Genomic DNA, 12,107 nt, shown 5'->3' on the forward strand with positions numbered 1-12,107 from the left:
CTTTCGGTAGAGTCACGTAGAATGAGAATAAAATAATAAATAAATTAACAAAACAAAATAACGCAATAAAATTCTCACGTTTCGTGAAGAAGGCCACTTGTGTTGTGGCCGAAACGTCGTGAGAATTTTATAGTGTTATTTTATTTTATTAATTTAATATTTTATTCTCATTCTACATGGTGACTTTACCGAAAGAACCAAAGAAGAAGTTCAACGTAGGTACAGGCCTCGCGGTACAAAGAGCGCCCAAGGCATCCTTAGCCGAACAAATGAGCCACTTCGTCGGGGCTGTCGTTTGCGACATGGCCGCTTCTGATAACACATTCTCCTGCGGAGGGAGGGAGCTGGTAGTAGGAACGTTGGGTTGCTCGGTCAATGGCAGCGTGGTGCATTCAGCACAATATGCCCGACTGTGAGGGCGGGCACGAGCCGGCGTGAGTAGGTTAAACGTTGAGTTTTATAAGGGCACCACGGGGTGACCAGCCCCTCCACACCCAGCCCCACCCCTCCCACCCCCCACCCAGCCCCACCCCCCACCCAGCCCCTCCCCACCCAGCCCCACCCCTCCCACCCCCCACCCAGCCCCACCCAAGCCCCTCCCCACCCAGCCCCACCCCTCCCATGATTGGATGCACGACTGACAGACACAACAACAATCCCCTGTGTGCTGCTGGTGGTGTAACAACCAGGAGGTTCCTACACAGTATAAAGCGCTCCGTAGCTCAGTGGCCATGAGCTGGTGAAACTATCCTCATGGCGGCACCCCCGGGGTAGTGAATGATACCAACTGGCTCACGCGAAGTAGATTCCTCTAAGATGAAGGTACTTTGCACGCTCGCTGGCCATCAACAAAATATTCATTATGAGACCTCCTTTGCCAGTAACAAGATATAGTAATAGGTTTTACCCTTTTGACTGGCACAAAAACTGACACCTTTATTCAAGGCATCATGTTTGCAATAACCACAACACAAGCAGTCAAAATGCAAACAAAAGAGACAACTCTGATAATGGTCCAACACCAGTGGAGACTAGGCTCTAAGAAAAGCCGTCTCGGGTGTGGACCAATCAAATTCAAGGACAGTGCATATTATTATCAGAGTTGTCTCTTTTGTTTGCATTTTGACTGCTTGTGTTGTGGTTATTGCAAACATGATGCCTTGAATAAAGGTGTCAGTTTTTGTGCCAGTCAAAAGGGTCAAACCTATTACTATAACAAAAGATTCGTTCGTGAAGCCATCCATATACATATAGAAACGGACACAATTTCAACCGAGGAGATGGGTGCAAAGTGAAGGATGTTATCAACCAGTTTAAGTCATGACTGGCTGTGATGTTCCCATCCTACCACCTTAGCTAGTTGCAATTTACGCCCATTTCAAACTTGCGCGTTCACAGTATTGACACCGACACAGCCATTTCGCGCGCCCACTACCCCTCTTATAGACGACCGCTTGCGTTGCGATCAAAACGTCGAAGTTTTTGGTTTTCCGTTATTTTTCTGTGAACCGATCTACGTGACTTTACCGGAAAACACCCCCACAAAGAATATGGCCGAGGCGATCGGGAATCTTTTATTTCTGGGACGCTATTTTTTTTACCGGGGTGTTACTCAACTCCGCGACCGGGGTACCGGTCGATCCGAAATCAGTGCCACGCTCGGCGATCTCGAAACGCTAAACATCAGCGTGAAAAAAAAACCGTCACCGTTAACATTGAACTTTGAGCGGCGAATCGCAAGCGGCTCGTCGAGATGAGTCGACTGCCGCATCGCCGGCCATCAGCAGACTAAAAATTACTGCATCACGCACATTACGCGAGAGCCGGGGTATTATGATACCCCGGGGAACCACCATGAGGTTCAAATAAATAAACAATCGTCTAAGTGAGCGGAGAGAGAGAGAGAGGCGGAGAGGGAAGGAGCCAGGGCAGCGTTCCGTCTCACCACAGGAACTCGGCGGGCGGCCACGAAAACACCGCGCACTCCATGTACACCGCCTCTCCCTCCCTCACCACGTACAGCCTGTCTTGCTTCGACAGCATCTGTGGGGGCACGGCTGTGGGAGGAGTGGGGGGGCACAGACAGCCAGCCGGAAGGGGTCGTCCGTCAGAGTCGGTCCAAAGTGCCCTGCCTAGAGGGGGGCGACCTACAGCCGTCTGTCCAGTCAAGGACCTCCTCCTCCTCATTCTCCTCCTCCTCCCCATACTCCTCCTCCCCATACTCCTCCCACCTCCTCCCCATACTCCTCCTCCTCCCCATACTCCTCCCACCTCCTCCCCATACTCCTCCTCTTCCTCATACTCCTCCTCCTCCCCATACTCCTCCTCCCCATACTCCTCCTCATCCTCCCCATACTCCTCCACCTCCTCCCCATACTCCTCATACTCCTCCTCCCCATACTCCTCTTCCTCCCACCTCCTCCCCATACTCCTCCACCTCCTCCCCATACTCCTCCACCTCCTCCCCATACTCCTCCTCCTCCCCCCCATACTCCTCCTCCTCCCCATACTCCTTCTCCTCCCCATACTCCTCCTCCTCCCCATACTCCTCCTCCCCATACTCCTCCTCCCTCTTCCAACCTCCCTCCTCGTCCTCCCTCCTCCTCCTCCCACCTCCTCCCGGTCACCCCCCCACCCCCCGCCCCCCGCTCACCCGGCACTTTGACGTAGGCGTTGGCCAGGATGGTGCCATGCCGGTTGGAGGCCTCACACTGGTACACGCCGGTGGCTCCCCCGTCCAGCCGCCTCAGGGTCAGGGAGTCGCCGTCCACGCTCCGCCCGGGCACCGCGGGGGCCTCTGCTCCACCGCACAGCGACACGACACCCGGCACGGTTTGGTGCGTGTGGGGGCCTTGACACGATTCAGAGCATGTTTTTTGTTTCCATTTTGACCACCAGCATATGTGGTGGTTAATGCAGACATGATTCCTTGTAAAAGGTTTCAGTTTGGTGTTTTACCATTTTAACACAGCTGTTTTGAAAGAAAATTCATTGTTTTTTTAAACTGATTGGTCCACACCAGAGACAGCTGCCTCTGGTGTGGACCAATCAGTTTCTGTGAGTTTGACAGCTGCCTCTGGTGTGGACCAATCAGTTTCTGTGAGTTTGACAGCTGCCTCTGGTGTGGACCAATCAGTTTCAAAGACAATGCATATACTTTTCGATTTAAAGCTTTCGTGACTGCAATGATTCATCTTCTTTGGTTCTTTCGGTAAAGTCACGTAGAATGAGAATAAAATAATAAATTGATAAAATAAAATAACACAATAATATTTTCATGACGTTTCGGCCACAACACAAGCGGCCTTCATCAGGTGAAGGGACGAGACTGTCTGGTAGGACAGCGCTGGAGTGAAAAAGCCACGTTCAGATCACGACCTTTAAGCTGTGTGAGAAGAAACAAAGCGCCTTGACAAAGGAATTAGCATATAATTTAGCATTGAAATGGCTGAGTGATTAGCTTGTGACTGGTCACAGAAATGGCTATGTTAAAAGTTAAAGCATACACATCCGCAGAGGCACCCCTTGACAATGGAATTAGCATAGAATTTAGCATTGAAATAGCTAAGTTAAAGCATACACATCCGCAGAGGCACCCCTTGACAAAGGAATTAGCATAGAATTTAGCATTGAAATAGCTGAGTGATTAGCTTGTAACTGGTCACAGAAATAGCTATGTTAAAGTCAGAGCATACACATTCACCGAGGCACTTAGTACAAATCAAACAGGATAATTTAGCATTGAAATAACTAGGCGAATTTAGCATTGAAATAACTGAGTGATTAGCTAGTGACTGGTCACAGAAATGGCTATGTTGAAGTCAAGGCCTACACATCTGAGCTAATCACAGTACTATATAGTGAACCAATAAAAAATAAAACCAAAATATAAATTACCTTAATGTTATCAATAAACTCTATATTCTCCAATCAGCTAAGCTACCAACAATAAGTCGTTATATATCACAATGCTATATGGCGAAAAAATGGGTGGATTCTTACCCTCAACTTTAGCAACACGGATAGCTACGGGCCCCGTTCAGACGAACGAGTTCATCCATGGTCGGAACAGAGGAGGGGGAGAGAGACAGCTGCAAGGCGCTATTATACTCCATGTTGTAAACCATACCATTAACCGTGGTGTGAGAGGTATTAAGAGTCAATGCTGGCGAAAGAGCTGCGGTCTGAAGTTCATCGTAAAATACAATTAATTCAGAACAGAAAATGTTTAAAACATCTTTCCAATGGTTACTAAGCCAGAATCCATCTTCTCGGTTGAAATTGTCTCTGTGCTTGTATATGTGAATGGCCTCATGAACGAATCTCTCATAGTAGCCGGTTGGTTTGCAAAGAACCTCCGTCTTGGAGAAGTCAATGTCATGTGAGCCCACTGAATTATAACAGTGATCTGCCACGGCAGAGGAGTTCGTTCTACCGTGTTTCAAGTCTGCTTTATGTTCGCGGATGCGGTCCGAGATATGTCGTTTGGTTTCTCCAATGTAGCTACTACCACAGAGGCACTTTAGTTTGTAAACGCCCGGGTACTGTATGTCTGGAACAGCATCTTTTACAGATGGAACTAAATCACGGATTTTATGTACTGTGTTGAATCGGACCTGGATCTTGTGTTTATTCAGGATTTTGGAGATCTTTTTAGTGACCCCTGCAATGTAGGGTAAGGTGATGGTTTTGAGTGGCTCCACAAGAGGATCCTTCTTCATGACTGGAGTGATGGTTTGCGGATTGTGTAGTCGAAGTAACCATTAGCCCTGAGAGCCTGGTGTACGTGCTTGAGTTCACTGGTAATGTGTTCCTGGTCAGAAATGCATTGGGCTCTATGGTATAGAGTCTTGATGAGGGAGTTCTTCTGGGATGGATGGTGGTGGGAATCCGGTTTCAAGTAAGCATCTGTATGGGTAGCTTTCCTGTAGACAGAGTGGCTCATTGAACCATCATGTCTCCTTTTAATTAAGACATCCAAAAAGGGTAGTTTGCCATCTTTTTCGACCTCCATGGTAAATCTGATGGCTGGGTGTATGGAATTGATGTGGTCGCGGAATTGGTCTAGAGCAGGCTGGCCATGTGGCCAGATGACAAAGGTGTCATCAACGTACCTCTTCCATAAGGTCGGGCGTAGAGTGGCAGTCTGGATGGCGTCAGTTTCAAATTTTTCCATGAATACGTTGGCTACAACCGGAGATAGGGGGGAGCCCATTGGGGTGCCCTCAGTTTGTTTGTAGAAAATTCCATTCCAGGTGAAGTATGTGTTGGTTAAGCAATGTCTCACCAGGGGGGGTACATCAGTATGCAGTCCTTGATGAACCAGGTCTTCAATGATAGCGATGGTGTCAGGTACCGGGACTTTGGTGAACAAGGACACCACATCAAAACTGACAAGCAGGTCGTCTGGGGACAGGGAAATGCCTTTGATTGTCGATACCAGGTGAGTAGAATTTAGTACCGCAGAGGTGGTTTTTCCAGTGAAAGGTCGCAGTATATCAGCAAGAAAACGTGCCAGTTTGTAGGTGGGGGAGTTGATAGTAGAGACGATGGGACGAAGGGGTGTATCTTGTTTATGTATCTTTGGAAGGCCATATAATATTGGTGGTCTGACAGCAGAGGGTTTCAACGAGAACTGTTTGATCTCATCAATTAATGCTGTTGAATCAGAGTATGTTTTTTGGTTGCATTCTGACCACCAGTATATGTGGTGGTTAATGCAGACATTATTACTCGTAAAAGGTTTCAGTTTGGTGTGTTAACATCTTAACACAGCTGTTTTATTGTCAGAAAAAAGTGGAAAACCTATTCTCAGGCTATGAGTGTGTGAGCGTGTAATAGACTGTGAGTGAGTGAGCGTGTAATAGACTATGAGTGAGTGTGTAATAGGCTGTGAGTGAGTGAGCGTGTGATAAGCTGTGAGTGAGTGAGTGTGTAATAGACTATGAGTGAGTGAGCGTGTAATAGACTATAAGTGTGTGAGTGTGTAATAGACTGTGAGTGTGCGAGCGTGTGATAGGCTGTCAGCGAGTGAGCGAGCGTGTGATAGGCTGTCAGCGAGTGAGCGAGCGTGTGATAGGCTGTCAGCGAGTGAGCGAGCGTACGAGAGTGGACGAGCGTGTGGACGAGCAAAGTCAGTGGGTAGTGAGCGAGCGCATAGGTTGGACGAGCGGGCGAGGAGGCGTCTCACCGTCGATGGGGACGCCGTTGAAGAACCAGCGGACGAGCGGTTTGGGGATTCCGTCGGCGAGGCAGGCGAGCTCCACGGTGTCCCACGGAGCGTAGACGCGGCTCTCTGGCTCGGGAGCGATCCAGTAAGGCTTGGCTGCAGCGGTCGGGAAAACACGAGGAGGAGGAGGGGGGAGCAGGTGGTGGAGGGGGGGAGGAGGGGGGAAGGAGAGTGGAAGGAGGGGGGAAGGAGGGGGGAAGGAGAGGGGAAGGAGGGGGGAAGGAGGGGGGAAGGAGGGGGGAAGGAGGGGGGGTATTAATTTGAGGTCGAGTCGACCTAGGAGAGGCCCGGGACCGGTCAAAACAATCGTTGCCGCGACTTGGGACCCGCAGGGTTCGCTAACCGCCGTGCCGCCGCTCCCTCCGTCGCCCCCCGAGGCACCTTCCATGGTGACGGTGAAGGTGTGCAGGGCTCTGCCCTCGCCGTTGTCGGCGTGACACCGGTAGACACCGGCGTGGGCCGCCAGCGCGTGACGGATTGCCAGCGTCTGGTTGAAGGCACCGAAGGTGATGCGGCCGCTTGGGAGCTCCCCGTCCACCTTGGCCCAGCGAAGCTGCGGTGTGGGGCTGAGCGCACGCAAGCGGGGGAATGCGCGCACGTGTACTCACACGCACGTGTACTCACACGCATGTGTACTCACACGCACACACACGTGTACTCACACGCACGCGCACACACGCACGTGGGTGTGCGCGCATGTGTACTCACACGCACGTGCACACACGCACGTGGATGCGCGTGCACGTGTACTCACACGCACGCGCACACACGTTCGTGGGTGTGCGTGCGAAACTAGCGTGGGATATTACGTAGTGTAGTGTGAAGTGTAGTGCATAGCAGTGTAGTGTACAGTAGTGAAGTGAATAGTCGTGTCGCGTGTGTGTGTACGTGCGTGTGTGTGTGTACGTGCGTGTGTGTACGTGCGTGTGTGTACGTGCGTGTACGTGCGTGTGTGTGTACGTGCGTGTGTGTGTGTACGTGCGTGTGTACGTGTGTACGTGCGTGTGTGTACGTGCGTGTACGTGTGTGTACGTGTGTGTGTGTACGTGCGCATGTGTACGTGCGTGTGTGTACGTGCGTGTGTGTACGTGCGTGTGCGTACGTGTGCCGAACGGCAATGCTGTGGTCAGCAGTGCCATGGGAGTAGGGCCAACTTAGATTCGCCATTCCCCCCATGGCGTTTGTAGCCACCATAGCAGCAAAAGGGGGCTTTGGACGGTTGCGAGGGGCTGGTAACCCCTCCAGCTTCAATTAATTACCACTAAACCATGAAATAAAACTCTTATTAAGCTTGTGTCGCAGGCCCCGGGGGGACAGGCGTTTATGACGTCTCCTGGCCAAACCCCAATTGGCGGAGTCAGGAGACTGAATCCTTACCCTCAGGGCTCCTCCAGAAACAACAAAAAACCACTACGTGTGGCCACGTGGAATGTTTGAACGCTCACTGCGGAAGAGAGGCTGCCACTCCTCTGTCGGGAGCTGGAATGGTACCGCCTGGATCTCTGTGGCTCCTGCCACCATGAGGGGTGGACAGTCCTCTACTCGGGGCAGGAGACTGTCAAACGACAGGGAGCGGCTGCTCTTCTGAAAAATGAATGAGGGGGGCGTGGGAGCGTGGCGATGAGGTGTGGGAAGCTGTAAGTCCCAGGCTACTTTGGGCTCGCCTTCCCATCAACCAGAGGCGAGGAGTGGTGGTCATGGTTACATATGCCCCACCGAAGATGAACATCCGTGGAGGGATGCAGGCAAGGTCGATGAGTCAGATGCCTTCTATAACCTCCTGTCACAAGTGCTAGCTAAAGTGGCCCCTCGGAATAGAGTCATCTTGTTGGGCGACTTCAATGCCCGAGTTGGTCATGATGCTGGCACCTGGTCTGGAGTGATTGGAGGGCATGGGCCAGATTAGCTCAATGACAACGGTAGGAGGCTGCTAGATTTTTGTGCAACCCAACACGCCGTTCCGGCATCGGCGCATCCACACATCATGGATGCATGCCGGGTCCAAGCAAGAACAACTGCTGGACTACATAGTGACAGAACGGCGGATGAGGGCCCATGTCCTTGACACCAGGACCTACCATGGAGCTGATCTGCCCATTGACCATCGACTTGTCATCTGTAAGATGCGCCTGCCATTCTTCCACTCCGGTGGTGGATGTACACCCAGGACCCCATTCAAACCCATAGTGGCCTGGTCTCAGCTAGCTGATTAAAGTTGCAAGCGAGAATTTCATCATCGCTTGCGGCTGGGATTGGCATCGTCCCCGACTCCTCCTGATGTCGAGGGTAAATGGGCGAGGTTTAGGACTGTGACTCATGCAGCTGCAATGGCTGCTTTGGGTACACGGTCCAGACCTCCCCAGAGACCCAGGCTGACAGATGTTCAGGCTGACTGAGAAAAAGCGACAGGCCCACTCTCATCGTCTACAGCATCCCACGTCAGAGAATGAGGAGGCTTACCGCAGCCTTCGCTCGAAGGTTCGAAGAGCCGTGAGGCACTGCAAGGATGGGTGGTGGTTGCGGGTTGCTAAGGAGATGGAGTCTGCCTTAATGGCCCGCATTCACAAATTGCTCTTTCACTCCATCAAAAAATGTACCTGCAGCACCACACCTATTACCATCATCAGGGGAAAGAACAGCGATCCAATCTCCGACCCCCAGGAACAGTTTTGCAGATTTGCTGAGCATTTCTGAGGTCCTGGGGGAGGAGAAATCCCTCAGCCTGGAAAACATTGTGGGACAAAGGGGGGATGACCCTACTGAGACCTGCGGTGCCTCAGATATTGGAAGAAGTCACCCCCTGTGAGTGGCTGGCTGAGGTGCCATCTGTTGAGGAAGTACTGAAGGCGATCCAGAGTCTGAGACCAGGAAAGGCACTGGGCAGAGATTATCTCCCAAGTGAAATGCTGAGGGAGAGTGGCGTTTGTGCACAGACTGCCCTCCACGACATCATAACAGTCTGGACTACTGGACGGCTTCTGCAGGATTGGAAGGATGCCCTGGTGGTCCCCCTCCTTAAGAAGGGGGACCGCACAGACTGTTACAACTACAGGAGCATCTCAATCCTCAGTGTGCCGGGAAAGGTCCTGGCAAGGATTATTCAACATCGCCTTACCAGGCACGCTGAGGAGAGGCTTGCGGAGCCCCAATGCGGTTTCAAGAAAGGGCGGTCCTGCACAGATGTCATATTTTCTGTCCGTCTGCTACAGCAGAGGTGTAGGCAATTCCAACAAGATCTACATCTCTGCTTTATTGACCTGGTCAAGGACTATGATACCATCAGTAGGCCTGGGCTCTGGGTTGTTCTTCGTACATTTGGAGTCCCTGACCCTCTGCTCACAATTATTAAGGACCTTCATGATGGTGAGCAGGCACCGGGTAAAACTACGTGGCCGGGAGTCGGAGTCAATCCCTGTTTACCTTGTTGTGCGACAGGGATGTCCTCTGGCTCCCACATTATTAAACATCAATTTCGACCACGTAATTCGTAAAGCCTTGGATGGCTGTACGGGAGGAATTTCCATCTGGTATAGATACAATGGGAGGCTGATCGATGCCCAGGTGCGGTCAAGGGATTGCTCCCTATTGGTCAACAGCGTTATGTATGCCGATGATCTGGTAATTGCTGCTCACTCAGGAGGAGTTGGAGGTGCTGCTGCTGAACCTGGAGCTTGCCACTGAGAGGTGGGGCCTTACCATCAGCCCCACTAAAACTAAGCACCTGCCTGGGTATGTTGTCCCATCGGACACTCCACCCCCACAACTCCCAATTGGTGATGGGGCAGTTGTGGAAAGAGTGAAGAGTTTCCCATACCTGGGCAGTGTGCTCATGACCGGCTCCGGTTTGGCAGCAGAGGTCTCACTTTGAATCAGTCGAGCGGCATTATCTTTTCATTGGTTGTGTAACGCTGTGTGGAAGCTACCTGGTCTGTCGCTCCGCACGAAGCTTCAGGTCTTCTCGGCCACAGTCATTCCCTCCCTTCTCTACGCTTGCGAAACGTGGACCCCCCTAATGGAACATCTTTGCCGGTTAGAAACATTTAGGCTGGCCTGCCTACGATCCATCCTTGGTTTAACCGGGCTGGATTGTGTGAGCTCACAAATCCTTGAAAGATCTGGACAAAGTCCCATCGGTGAGCTCCTCTGGCAGGCACGGCTGCGTTGGCCAGGTCATGTAGCCCGCATGCCCAGATACCGCATGCCTAAACAGCTTTCATGACTGCAGGAATTCATACTCTTGGGTCTGTCGGTAAAGTCACGTAGATAGAAAAATAATAATAAAAATCACGACGTTTCGATCGCAACACAAGCAATCATCTTGAGGTGAAAAAATACAGCAGGCAAACTGCTGAGGCAGGAGAAATATATATTTGCTTGTGTTGCGAATGAAACGTCGTGATTTTGATTTTTATTTTTCTATCTACGTGACTTTACCGAAAGACCCAAGAACATGCCTAAACAGATTTTGTTCGGCCGGATCGAGGGGGCTAAATGGGCGCGGCACGGGCTAGAGAAAAGATGGAGTGATGTGGTACAGGAGGACGTGGAGCTGACTGAATTGCCGATGACCGGTACCAGCGGTGTCAAGATTGGCCTCTGTGGAAGAGGCTCGTGAAGGACGCTGCTGCTACTGGGCAGTTGGAGGCAGTCGCCCTCAACAACGGAGGGCGGAGGATCGACGCTCACAACAACGAGCGTAGGGGCTGTGTGGCTAAAGCACAACAGGTTGGCACAGTAGGCGGCACAGGTGGTGCATCGGCCAGTCATCTCAGTCATCTCAGTCAGTCGACCCGTGGCACCTGGGTCTGCCCCGTGACCTCCTGCCAGCGGGCGTTCGACACTTCACGTGGCCTCAACGTGCACATAGCCTGGCACAAGCATCGTGGTGATGTCACCGCTACTTAGTGGTGAATGGCGGTTGTTGTTGTGTGTGTACGTACAGCCCTTGAACGATGCACCCCAGCAGTAGCGTGTCTCCCTGAAGCACCAGCTTGCTGCTTGTCTTACCGCGAGGCTCCACAAACACCGGACGTCTCTTTGACGGATGAGCTGTGTGTGTGTGTGTGCGTAGGGGAGTGGGTGGGTGGATAGGTAGTGTAGTGGTTAGCACTATGCTGCGCTCCGACCCCGCTGACCCGAGTTTGATTCTCGCTCACAGCCAACATTTTGATTATCTGAATCGATCCTGGGCCTACCCTAGGTCGAATCAGCCTCAAACGAGTGCCCGGTGCGTTTTGTAGTAAACATTGCCACCGGGGAGACAAAGACGGCCGGGCGTGGTGTTGGCCACCCCCTTGTGTGCCGTGTTGGCCTTCACAGGTGCTCGCTAACAACAGTCTGTTAAGGCCATACGGGGGGATCTTTGTCAAGTCGAGCGAAACAACCCCCTACCTCCTCGTTGGTGCCGGACGGTAACGCTGCGGTGAGCAGTGCCATGGGGGGAGGACCAATTTCAATCGAACATTTCCCTCGTGGCGTTTGTAACCACCACAGCGGCCAAATGGGGGCTCTGATCGGGTGCAAGGGGCTGGTCACCCCTCCACCTTCAATTATTAGCACAAAACCATAAAAAATATTCTAGCGGGGGGACAGGCGTCCATGACGTCTCCTGGCCAAACCCCATTTGGCAGAGCCAGGAGACTGAATCCTTACCCTTGGGGATCCTCCAGAAATAACAAAAAGCTACTGCGGGTGGTCACGTGGAATGTTCCGACGCTGACTGTGGATGAGAGGCTGCCACTACTCTGCCGAGAGCTGGACAAATACCGCCTGGATCTCTGCGGTACTCAGGAGGTCCGGTGGACCGGCTCTGGCTCCTGCCACCATGAGGGGTAAACAGCCCTCTACTAGGGGTAGGAGACTGCCAAACAACAGGGAG

At 51.9% G+C, this 12,107-nt stretch overlaps 1 protein-coding gene across 1 annotated transcript in view; it reads right to left on the reverse strand.

Annotated features, from left to right (window-relative positions):
• Positions 1 to 1,945: 1,945 nt before the first annotated feature.
• LOC142913293 (neuronal cell adhesion molecule-like) overlaps positions 1,946 to 12,107 on the reverse strand; it is a gene marked incomplete at its 3' end in the record, with an annotated part of 28,825 nt that continues 18,663 nt past the window's right edge. Inside the window, exons 7-11 of the mRNA XM_076060834.1 lie at positions 11,170 to 11,278; positions 6,611 to 6,795; positions 6,191 to 6,325; positions 2,654 to 2,797; positions 1,946 to 2,057 (exon numbers count right to left, since the gene is read on the reverse strand). Coding sequence (XP_075916949.1) covers positions 1,946 to 2,057; positions 2,654 to 2,797; positions 6,191 to 6,325; positions 6,611 to 6,795; positions 11,170 to 11,278 — 685 coding nt within the window. The remainder of the gene's footprint in view (positions 2,058 to 2,653; positions 2,798 to 6,190; positions 6,326 to 6,610; positions 6,796 to 11,169; positions 11,279 to 12,107) is intronic.

The sequence above is a fragment of the Petromyzon marinus genome, unplaced genomic scaffold, assembly GCF_048934315.1.
Source record: "Petromyzon marinus isolate PM22_M1 ecotype Great Lakes invasive population unplaced genomic scaffold, UKy_Petmar_22M1.pri1.0 PM_G_Scaffold_24, whole genome shotgun sequence".
In the NCBI taxonomy this organism is placed as follows: domain Eukaryota; kingdom Metazoa; phylum Chordata; class Hyperoartia; order Petromyzontiformes; family Petromyzontidae; genus Petromyzon; species Petromyzon marinus.